This window comes from Mastigoproctus giganteus, chromosome 3 (assembly GCF_048544385.1).
Source record: "Mastigoproctus giganteus isolate SK-2022 chromosome 3, ASM4854438v1, whole genome shotgun sequence".
Classification (NCBI taxonomy): Eukaryota; Metazoa; Arthropoda; class Arachnida; order Uropygi; family Thelyphonidae; genus Mastigoproctus; species Mastigoproctus giganteus.
Window position 1 is genome coordinate 138,984,850 of NC_143577.1, and position 13,010 is coordinate 138,997,859.

The 13,010-nt window shown below is 37.2% G+C and overlaps 1 protein-coding gene across 1 annotated transcript in view; it reads left to right on the plus strand.

The window, feature by feature from the left end:
* Window positions 1-13,010, plus strand: part of LOC150088287 (cubilin-like) — a 1,623,406-nt gene that overhangs the window by 890,539 nt on the left and 719,857 nt on the right. Inside the window, exon 26 of the mRNA XM_090370104.1 lies at window positions 11,906-12,115. Within this exon, the coding sequence (XP_090226230.1) occupies window positions 11,906-12,115 (210 nt within the window). The remainder of the gene's footprint in view (window positions 1-11,905; window positions 12,116-13,010) is intronic.

Sequence of the window (13,010 nt, forward strand, 5' to 3'; positions counted from 1 at the left end):
TAGAAATCCTGAGTAGTAATTGTTGTTTCTGTTATTTTGGTTTTTAGGAGCATTAGCAACTAAGGCCATATTGCTCTGGGGATATGCAATGGTCATTTCCTGACCTTTCCGCATCCTCCGTATTTGGTGGTCACAGGCTCAAACCCCGGTCTGATCAAGAAGCATGTGCTACGCACTTCTGCTTCTGCCCACCTGGCTACGGATGCACCTGAGTAGTAGTCTTGACACCCTTGGTGATGTACTTTTGAATTCCAAAATGTTGTTTTTTATATCTCTATAGACAGAAAGCCAATCCCACCTTCGCTCCTTTCACTGTTTCCATTGGTGTACAGCAGATTTCCACTTAATAAACTTATAACTTATTCATTTCTTCTTCTTCTTTTAGCCAAACCGATGATATTCCAATTTACATTTTCTAATTCTTTTTCCAGCTCCAGTATCCTGTCTTCACCGATGAGCGATCTCACGTTGTAACAGGCCAAGTTCGGTTTCCATGCATGGCAGCCTGATCGTATTAATAGCCTGATTTATTAATAGAGACCACCAACTCTCGACTCTGAACTATTATTATGTCTGACCTCCTTTAGTGCAATCTCAGTTTAAATCACACCACATACCACCCTCAATTCTTCAAAGGGAGTGATCACTGAATGGGATCTATTTAACGTTCCTGAAGATGAAATAGTCCAGGAACTAAAGAACAAAAAGTTACTCAGGCAAAAAGGATCATGATCCGAAAAGATGGTAGTTTTGTTCCTACACGGAGTATAATTTTAACTTTCAGTTCTCCAAACCTACCAACTTCAATCAAGGCAGGATATTTAAACTGTCACAATTGGCCATATATCCCGAACCCTCTAAGATGTTTTAAATGCCAGAAATTTTTCCATTCTCAGACATCATGTCATGGAGACACAACATGTGCAAACTGTGGGTGTAAAACTCATACACAAAGAGAATGTAAGGCTTCAACCCCTCAGTGTCCAAATTGCAAGGGCAACCATCTGGCATCTTACAAAGACTGCAACCTCTGGAAGTTGGGGAAAAAATACGAAAGTATAAAATTGAAAATAAAGTTTCCTCCCAAGAGGCAAGAAAACAAGTAAAATTAAGTATGCCAAAATGCACCTATACTTCTGCTACTTACAGTCACCAAGTAGTAGCATGTCAGATGGAAGTGCCCATCCCTCCAGACACATTGATATCAGACTGGGCTCGATCAGTCCTATCGGTCCAGCATCCGTCTCTATCAAACATAGTAGACCAATGCAATAATACACCATTGACAGTTCCACCGCAGAGAGTTCCCTGTTGTCAAACAGTAGATAAATTGCAGAAATCTGATCCTGTTGAGGTGAAGCATGGATGCAGATGATACCACCAACTCAGAATATCTGCTTGAAATACATGCAGGTGGTGATATGGAAGAAGGCAATGACTCAAGGAGCCCAAATTTTTCAAGAAAAGAAAAATCAAAACCCGATAGATATAAACAAGCTACTCACAAAAAGCAGATAGACTCCTCTTCCGCTCACAAAACCAAATAACAGAACATATTGTACAATGGAATTGCAGAAGTTTTCGCAGCAATATTGATGATATCTATGAACTAATTCACTGTTACAATCCTGCTGCCATATGCTCACAAGGAACGAATCTAACAACAAAAATATCCATTTCAGTCAAAAACTATACTATCTTCAGAAAAGATCGATCTGAAACTAACAGCCCATGGAGGAGTAGCTATACTAGTGGAATCATGAGTACCCTCCAGGCACATTCCATTGCAAACACCATTAGAAGCTGTTGCTATCCATATAGTAACCGGTATCACAAAGACACTGGCCTCAATTTATCTTATGCCGAACCAATCATGTACAATTCAGCAACTGGTAAATCTACTTTCTCAATTACCATCTCCTATTTGTTTCCTAGGAGATTTTAATGGGCATCATCCATTATGGGGTTCTCTGATCTCAGATGGACGTGGTGAACTTATTGAAATGTTACTTGACCGAGAGAATTTGACACTATTGAATACTAGCTTACCCACTTACATCCATTTTCCTACTGGGTCAACCAGTGCAATAGATCTCTCAATTTGCTCTCCGATCCTCTTCCCAACTATAGAGTGGGCAGTACATGACAATCCTCTAAACAGTGACCACTATCCACTGATCTGTAGTGTTCAAACCATCCATTCCAAACAAACTGAAACAAAAACAAAATCGAAATTTTCCAAATTAAACTGGACGAAATTTACCAGTCATGTATCTTTTGATGATGATGACATCATCAAAAGATACATGACTAACAGCTGCAAAATACTAACAGATACTAACAGCTGCAAAAGCCTCAAATAAGAAACCATTGGCATACCAATCACTGGTGGAATGGTATTGTAACAAAGCGAAGAGAGAAAAAAAATGCAGCATGCAACACCTTCCCCAAATATCCCACCACTGCCAACCATAACTTCAAGAGACTGAGAGCCAAAGCTCGTTATATCCGGCAGAAGGCAAAAAAAGACTCATGGATAAAATTTGCCTTCTCAATCAACAAAGATACTGATACTTGAATAATCTTGGAAAAAATAAAGAAGTTAAATGGTAAATATCATATGTTGCCTTCTCCTATTATTAATTTTAATGGGAAGGAGATCTCATGTGCTAAGGAAATTGCCAATGCTTTAGGAACGGCGTTCTGTGAATTGTCTGCCTCAACTGCATATCAGCCGTCTTTTCAAAAAATTAAAGCTGAAGCTGAGGAAAGGAAGCTGAACTTCAAAACTACATATCCTTTACCCTATAACCAACCACTCACAATATTTGAACTGGAAAAATCTTTATATACCTCAAGAAATAGCTCTCCTGGTCCTGATGGAATCTACAATATAATGCTTCAACATCTCAATCAGAAATCCCTATTGTCATTGCTAAACTTTTACAATAGGATATTCTCAAAACATATATTCCCCACTTTCTGACGACATTCTTCTATAATAGCCATACCTAAACCTGGAAAAGATCATTCGATCCCTAACAACTATAGGCCAATTTCTCTAACCAGCTGCCTGAGTAAGACTTTGGAAAAAATGGCTCACCATCAACTCACCTGGTACCTTGAATCCCAAAACATAATCAGTAATAATCAGTTTGGCTTTCGAAATAATAGATCTTCCCTAGACCTCGTGACAAAAGCCGAATCCAGCATAAGAAATGCATTCATCAGAAATCAACATCTTGTCATGATATGCCTTGATATAGAGAAAGCCTTTGATAACACATGGTGCTACAGTATCCTAAGAGATCTCTATTATATTCTATTGAGAAGCCATTTACCATATTTCATTCAAAGCTTCCTTCGGTGCAGATCTTTCCAAGTTAGGTACTAGCAGGTTTTATCTCAAACATACATACAAGAAGAAGAAGTCCCACAAGGCTCTGTTCTTAGCACCACTCTGTTTGCAATATGAATAAACAACATCACAAACAGCATTCCAAACACTGTTGATTTGTATCTCTATGCAGATAATCTTACCATATCCTGCCATTCTCAGAATATGAACTATACTGAGAGACACCTACAAATATTCATTAATAACATTGAATTATGGATGGCACAAAATGGATACAAACTGTTAAGCCAAAATCTACAGCCATACATTTTTGCACCAAGTGCAGACTACATCCTGAATCTGAATTGCACTTGGCCAATCTTCCTCTGCCAATTTTGAACAGTTTCCCCTCCTAGGGCTAATTTTTTATAAGAAGTTAAACTTCCAGGAGCACATCAAATATCTAAAAACCACTTGCCCAAAGAAAATGAACATACTGCGGGTTATCTCCAGTACATCTTGGCAGAGTATAATGCAGTTCATTATACTCTGCTCCACTTATATAAGTCCCTAATTAGATCTCAGCTAGATTACCGAGCACCTGTTTATGACTCAGCCAGGGAGAGCACCTTGGCCCATCTTGCACCCATCCAACATTCTTCTCTTAGGATAGCTCTAGGTGCATACAGAACATCACCAGTTCAAAGTCTTTATGTTGAGGCTCATGAACCTCCACTTAGCATCAGAAGAAAGATGTTGTTGATGAACTACTCAGCTAAGATTAAAAGCCTGCCTTCTTATCCTGTTTGGCCACTACTGCATGATCTTCTGTGGAAAACTCACTATGCAAATAAACCCAGGACAATTCGGCCTACTGGTATCGGACTGCAGAATCTAACAGAACGCTGGAACATAAACTTGATAATATTCTCAGAGAATCAAAAGATCAGGATCCTCCATGGACTACCTGTGATAAATACTTTGAGTAATGGGGTAAAGGTTCTATAGCAAATATTAATATCCAACAACTGCATTTTGCTCACAGACAAAAGTATCCCCACTTTACTAAAATCTACACTGATGGTTCAAAGCCTGACAGTCAAGTAGGCGCAGCTGCTGTCTTCCTGAATACAACTGTCTCATTCTTCTCTTTCTTGGTGATTCCTACTTTTTTCTCTCTCTCTCTCTCTCAGGGTAATAGGAAAATTTTGGCCAGTGGAGCATAAGCCTCAGGCTTCCTTGCATATGACTAATAACAATAGTCTCAGTGTCACTTCCTGCCGAATACAGCAATTATACTGCGAAGCTCCATGCCATCAAGCTCGCCCTGAAAAAGATCTCACCGCTGTCAATAAATAAAAGCATAATTAGCTTTGAAAAGCAGTTCCACACCTTTCAATGCTTTATTAAAGTTCATAATACATGAGCTACATCTTCGTGAGCATCAGCAAACTGTTGTTTTCTCTCGGATCCCAGGTCACAGGGTATTCCGGGAAATGAATATGCAGATGATGCTGCATAGCCTCAACAAATGATCTAGTTCCATACTCTGATTACAGACACAATGTACGGAGAACATTCATGGAACAAAGGACACTTCTGTGGAAATTGCAAACAAATAACAAGTTATTTGAATTGAAACCTGAACCTCAAGTATGGACATCTAGCCTTCGTAAAAATAGAAAAGAAGAAGTAATCGTAGCCAGAACCCGAATGGGTAATACTCACCTCACACCTCTCTACTTGTTTACAGGAAACGATCCTCTGCATTGTGTGCACTGCTTGCAACTACTTACAGTAAAACATATACTTCTTGAATATAGCTTGTTCAACAATGCCCAACAAACGTCTTTCAGTATCATTTCAGATCTACAACAACTTGTCTCTCAATAGTATCATAGGTAAAGAAGCAAATCTCTCTGAATTCTTTCTCTATTTAAAACAAATTCAAATGTATGACTGTTTCTAACTGCTCCCTGTATATTTATCATAAGTGACTCAATTAATTTAGGAGGCACAATATGGCCTAAGTAGCTTTTGCGCAAGAAAATACCACAACAACAAGAACCCTAAAGAGTTTTCAACACAGACTTGCATTACAATTCCCCATAAATTATCTCTTGCTCAATGGGCCAGATCCATCCTGACGGATGGGGAGATGCTGACAGTAACAAAGACCAAGAGTATATCAAATTCTACTAATACAAAACCATCCAAGCCACAGCAAGACCCCACCAAGTCAGGAACCTTAACAAAGGAGAAAGAGGCACACCTTACACAGAATAAACCAACTGATCGAACTATGGAAATTTATGAGAAGTCAGATAATGAAGATGCAGTTCTCCTGCTACATGCTGATGATGATATGGATATTACTCATCTAGTTTTCCAAAACAAGAAAAATATAAACAGGATCAAGGGAAAACAAAACAGTCAGATCAATCTTTCTAAGCTAAACCCAAGTAATGCAGAAAATAATTCAATGGAATTGTAGAGGTCTAAGAAGCAGTCTCGATGAATTAAAATATTTAATGCACCAGCACAATCCTGCAAGCATTTGTCTACAGGAAATATATTTATCATCAAATTATACTCAACACTTCTCATGGTATACACTATAGAGATGCAACAGATGTTCCAAATCTCTGGCAAGAGGAGGAGTAGCAGTTTTAGTTTGTAGTAATGTACCATCAAACCTATCCAGCTATGCACCAATCTAGAAGCAGTAGCCGTTTGTATTGTTATTGGCATTTTTCTCACTCTTGTCTCCATTTATATTCCACCTCATGTTCCGCTGCAGAAATTGACAATCTACTAAATCAACTGCCCCACCCTGTATGCTTTCTAGGTGATCTTAATGCACATCATCCTTTGTGGGGTTCCCCCGAACATAGATCGTATGTTTGGGGGGAACCCCACAGGGATGATGATCAAAACCATACTTGAGAACCATCACTTAACATTACTAAATACTGGTGTACATACTTATATTCACCTGCCTACAGGATCAAGCTCTGCTTTGGACCTGTCCATATGTTCCTCGTCCATTTATCCTAGCCTTGATCCTTACTGCATCTATTAATAATGCCACTAGGCATATAGTAGAAGAACTACTTGGAGCTGCTGCCAGCGCAATACCGAAATCAAATATTACCAAACAAAGATATGATGGATGGTGGACAAGGGATTGCTTCCTTGCCAAAAGAAAACAAAACAAACCTTGGAATATCTTTTGCTGAAATGCTACAATGGAGAACCTTATAAACTATAAATGACTGAAAGCTGAAGCATGCCGGATTCGTAGGAAAGCAAAACAGAATGCATGGAATTCGATTCGTTTCTACCTGCAGAAACACTGAATAATCTAGAGAAAGATCCAAATCCTCCGTGGAAAGTATCAACAAACTTTTGCCCTAATCCTGTCTTGGAAAGGAAGGGATATTTCAACTCCGACTGATATTGCTGAGGCATTAGCTGAAACATTCACTGCTACTTCATCCTCTGAGTCTTATGAAGGCTCATTTAGATGCACGAAAACGTCTATAGAAAATATAAAATTAACTTCAATATGAACCACTCTTTTTCCTATAACTTTCCATTCACTATTACTGAATTTAACACAGCTCTCCAGAATTCTCGAAATACTTCTGATGGACCAGATGGCACTTATTATATAATGCTTCGCCCTCTCAACTCCAACTCAAAATTTGCCCTATTAAAATTCTACAACAAGATATTTGAAGAGAATGTTTACCCTGATACATGGCATCATTCAATAGTGGTAGCCATAGCAAAATCTGGGAAAAATGCTTCTTCTGCCAACAATTATCAGCCTATATCTTTGATCAGCTGTTTAGGAAAAAACCCAGTAAAGATGGTTCATAGGAGATTTACCTGGATTATTGAAGATCAAGATGCTATAACGTGACACCAATTTAGCTTCTGCCATAACAGGTCTACAGCTGATGTCTGTCCACATCAAAATTGAAGCTCACACTCGAAATGCTTTTAAAAAAACAACACATGGTAATGATAACTTTCGATATTACCAAAGAATTTGATACAACCTGGAGATATGGAATCCTGCAAGATTTAAACAATCTTGGACTGAGAGGTAACCTGCCTCGATTCATACAGAATTTTCTCCATCTCAGGACTTTTCAAGTACGATTCCAGAATGAGCTGTCCACAATTCACACACAAGAAGGAGTACCTCACGGATCGATCTTAAGTGCCACACTTTTTGCATTACGTACCAGTGGCATTACTCGAGACATCCCAGCTACAGTGGAAACTTATATGTATGCAGACGAGCTTGCTATCTCCTCTCAATCATCGAGCATGGCTACCATTAAAAGATAACTACAATTAGCAATAAATAAAATTGCAATTTGGACAAAATGCAATGGCTATCAATTAACTGAGGGAAAAACTGCTGTAAATTGTGATAGCTTCATCCAGAACCTGTATTAAAATTGAAAGGCAGAGAAATACCAATGACAGATTCCATAAGACTATTGGGTTTGATTTTTGATACCAAATAAAATTGTCATAAACACGTAATCTGTCTACGAACTACGTGCCTTCAGAAGTTAAACATCTTGGGGTGCTGACAGGCAGTCATTGCTGAATTTATATCATGCTCTAATCCAGTCAAGATTAGATTATTGAGCTATAGTTTATGATTCAGCTAAAAACAGCATCTTACAATCCCTGAACAACATTCAACACAGTGCTCTTCAATTCGCACTAGGTGCCTACAGAACCTCAAGAGTTCAGAGCTTATATGTGGAAACACACGAACCCTCTCTGTATATTAGAAGACAAAGCTTACTCTGCCAAAATAAGAAGCTTTCCATCTTATCCTTGTTTGGTAGTATACCTAAACCAACCTCTTTGGCAAAGAATCTACGAATCCAAGCCTAATGAACCCAGGCCTGCTGGGATACGCCTCTAAGAAATAATACAGAAATGGGAAATTGATCTCAATAAACTTGAGGAAAGTTCAAATATGCATTTACCTCCATGGGAGAGAGAGAGAGAGAGACATGATGTGGACATTGATCTATACTTCGCTCAGTGGTCAAAAAATACCATATCCTCCTTTAGCATCCAACAGCTACATGCCGACCATACTTTGGAACACACTGGGAAACTTGTAACCTATACCGATGGCTCTAAGTTGCACTCCCATGTAGGTACAGCAGCTGTATTCCCTTCATATGTGGTTTAAAAATCTCTTCCACTTGAGTACAACATACTTTCTACAGAATTATGCCATCCAACTTGCATTAAGTGAAATATGTCAACAGTCATCACTTGCTGTCCTAATATATTCTGACTCGCACAGTGCTATATCAGCTGTACAGGGTAAACGCCATTCTCGTCACCCTGTCCTACTAGAAATTGACTCTCTAAATCAACCTCTCAAAAAAAACACTCTAAAATAACTCTCTGCTGGATCCCAGGACACTCTGGAATAAAAGGCAATGAAAAATCAGATAATGCAGCAAAGTCAGCTTCTGAACTGCCGAACAATACAACGATAGATCCATACTCTGATTTTAGACCAGTTATTATTAGAGCATGTGAAGATGAATGGGCCCAGATATGTAAAAATCAAATTAACAATAAACTGCAGGAAATAAAACCAAATCCACAAACATAGGACTCAAATAGCAGAAAAAGTTGCAGAGAAGAAGTAATGCTTGCCAGACTTAAGAATTGGCCACACCCATCTTGCACATTATCATTTACTAGCTAATAAAAATCTCCCTCTCCGTTTTCAATGCCAAGTTCAACTTGCAATAAAACACATCCTTTTGGTATGCTCATGCTTCAGAAATTCCAGATTCCTTTGCTTCCAGAGTTTATGCAATAATCAGAATCCACTTACCCTTCAACAGATATTAGACAACTCTGCAAATCTAGATGAACTGTTTAATTTTATTCTTCAAATCCAATTTGACAAACAAATCTGAAAAAATTGATTTATAAAAAAAAAAAAAAAGACCTGGAAAGACATCTTGGCCTTTGATGCCCTTGTGTCTTAAAACCCTTAAACAACAACAATCTCACTGCCCTTCTCTGTACTCATTCCAGTATCTGTATGCAGTACTCAAGGTGGCTTGGCCATTGCCTTATACAAAGAGATAATCACCTCCTTATCTCTGCTATCATAGTTCCTATATATCATTGACAAAACCGATGCACTGCTCTGAAAACTTCATATCTCACTGCGCAATTACCCCCAGGTCTTTTTCATTCCCTACTACCCTGAGTGTAGTACCACACAGTTATTATTTTATTCTGGAGTTACTGCTACCCATATGCAGTACAGGTAGTTCCCGACTTTACAAGTTAATTCATTCCTAGTGCACGCTCATAAAGTGGGAATTTATTTCCCATAGACAAAATGTTAAAAAACAGCGATTATGTTCTCAACAATGTAATTAGTTAGCTACTTAATTTATATTTAAACAAGGATTGATTTTTCCAAAAAAATTAAACCATAGCCTGTAAAATCAAATTATCATTTAAATAAATTATTTATGACTTACAAATGTTAAAGAATGTTTGTTTTTCATCATCATCAGCTAAATGCACACTCGCTGATCAATCATTGTTAGGTTGACACTCATTGTTGGTCTGTTTCACAAGAAGTAGTCTTCAGAAATGCTTCAAGAGGCATTTGTTTCCAAGATAATCTTCTCTTTTCTTTTCTTTATAAACTTCACGATAGCATGCATAAGTATTTTTTAATGGCATGCACAAATTGCAACTAATTAACATGATACGCCCAAGTAAGATTGCAACTAACACGATTCGCGTTAGTTGCAATGGAGTAACAAGTTTACGAAGGGAAAAAAAAGAAACAAAGAGAAGATTCAGAAAATTTATTTGTGATTTTTGTATGATTGAAGATTGCAGTGAAGGGAAAACACATTTCACCATAATGACTTCTACCTACACAATTCAAGCTATTGGTATTTTCACAAATGCAATAACATCGAGTTTACTACCCGTTTATAATTGATTGCGCTAACAGAAAAAGCCCAATAAACCGGAAACTGCAAATTGTTTTTATTGTCTTATGGTTGTGACCTCCAGAAATGTGCTTTAGAAAAATATCACAAAGGCATCAAAAATTTATTCTTATAACAGATATGATAATGATGAAAGTGTAGTGCGTTTTAATGATTTGAATTGGTAACTAATACAATTTACATTATAAAAATGGCCTTTTAGAGAGATAAATAGCTTAGTTATATAAGAAAAATTTCAACTTCCAAGGTCTTGGAACGAATAACTAAAAAACAACGTGTTATTGGGTTCATGTTGAGATATTTTCACGATACAGTAGTGGCTCTGGAGCAGATTAATATCTCAAAGTGGAGTGCACTGTGTTGTATAGCTGTGCACGTGGTTTTAAATGTGGTATTTATGAATGTTTACCATTCATTTTTTGCAATTAATGTTCATATTTTCGATTTTGTTGATACTTGAAAAAAAATAATAAATAAATACTCATAAACCCGGGAACTCGTAAAGCAGGAACTGCCTGTACTTTGCATTTGCCAATGTTAAACTTTAGTTGCCACTTCTCAATCCATCTGCCCAACTTTTCTAGATCCTGTTGCAACAGCGTACCTTCACTATTGTCATTAAGAAGCTGCCAACCTTTGTATCATATGCAAACTTGGACATTAAGTCCAATATAACTTCATCAATACCATTGATTAATATAGAAAACAACAATGAGCCCAATGCCGAACCCTTGGAGACTGCAATAATAACATTAGTCAACAAAGAATAGTGTGTACTGATTACCCCCCTCTCTCTCTCTCTCTCTCTCTCTCTCTCTCTCTCTCTCTCTCTCTCTCTCTCTCTCTCTCTCCACTCAACTATCCCTTTATCCATAGCTGCAACTTGCTCTTAATGCCATGCTGCTCCAATTTGTATAGCAACCTTTCATGTGCAACAGTATCAAAAGCTTTCCCGAAATCCAAGTACATGATATCAAAATTATTTTTTGCATTCAGTTCCTTTATGACTATGTTATAGTATACAATCAAATTGGTCAGGCAAGTTTTCCCCCTTTACAAACCCATGCTTTGTTCAACTATAACTGCAGTCTTGTCTGGATGTTCCAGCATTGTTTCCTTAACCAGTGACTATTATTTTCCCCAGAACAGAAGTTAAACTAACATGTCTGTAATTGCAATTCACCCTTTGTGAATTGCAGATACATTTGCACAGCTCCAATCAATGGGGACCTCCGCCGAATCCAAGGATGTTGTCATTATTATGGCTAACTTATTTGTAAATAAATGTCTAAACAGTGTTTTCATTAATTTATTTTTTATCAATACAATATATAAAAATTTTACATTATGTATAACAAATTTAATGCAAAAGGGCACTTATTTCAGTTTTAATGCTTGCTTTGGGAGAAAATGTGATGCAATTTATGTGGTTGCCACTCTATCTTCTTCTTTTTAATGTCTTTTTCTCTATTTTATTTTTTAATTGTTATTTTTATTTTTTTATTTTTTTTCTCTTCAACAGCTGAATGTGGTGGAATACGTACTGGATATTATGGATATATAATGTCTCCAAATTATCCAAATAACTATAGTAATAATGTAGAATGTGAATGGATTGTTAAAAGATCTGACTGGAATTCTATACTGTTACTAATCACAGAGATGGATATGCCCACAAGTGAAAACTGCAGCGACACAGATTTTCTGGAGATAAGAAACAGAAATTCATCAGGTAAAATATGTTTTAATATTATTTTAAACAGTAAAAATTTATAGATATATTCTTACCAAAATAATGATAACATTATAAAGGAATTTTTAATACCTCTTTATACAAGATACATTTAAAAGTTCTCAAAATACATTATAAATCTCAACACCAATATTTTACTGTTCTGTATGTTAAAAACATCGTCTAACAAGTTGGAACTAATATAATCTTTGTACAGAATGACACACAAGGACAAAAAAATTCTATTAATATAAGTAAGCGGCACCTCCGTAGCCAGGTGGGAAGGAGCAGCAGTGCGTAGCACATGTTTCTTGATTAGACCGGGGTTCGAGCCCGTCACCACCAAATACGGAGGATGCGGAAAGGTCAGGAAATGACCACCGCATATCCCGGAGCAATATGGCCTTAGTTGCTAATGCTCCTAAAAACCAAATAACAACAACAACATATAAGTAAGCACTTTTCCTGTGTAAAATTAAATTTATTTTAACTTGTGTGGAATATTGGATCACAGAGTTTTGCTGATGAATCCTAATTTGAATCTTCAGATTCCTCTCTCCATATATCTTTATGTAATCAAAACTACAAGAGGAAAAAAAATTTTTCCCCTCTTGTAAAATGTTTCCACAAGTAAAATAAATTGAATTTTATTCTTGCTTCTCACTTATTTCCATAAAATTGAATAATATCAGAAATCACATAATAGGAGATCACATTTTGTAATCTCCCATCTGTAGCCAGAAAAGATATTGTTGAGTACTATTGTTGCACTAAGCAGAATACAGCATAATCCTGAATATGCGCCTTTTTCAGCATGCACCGCAGCCAGCCAGCCAGCCACCATGGGAGGGACTCAATAAGTCTGCGGAAGATTGCTGTGGGTATCTGTGGCCAA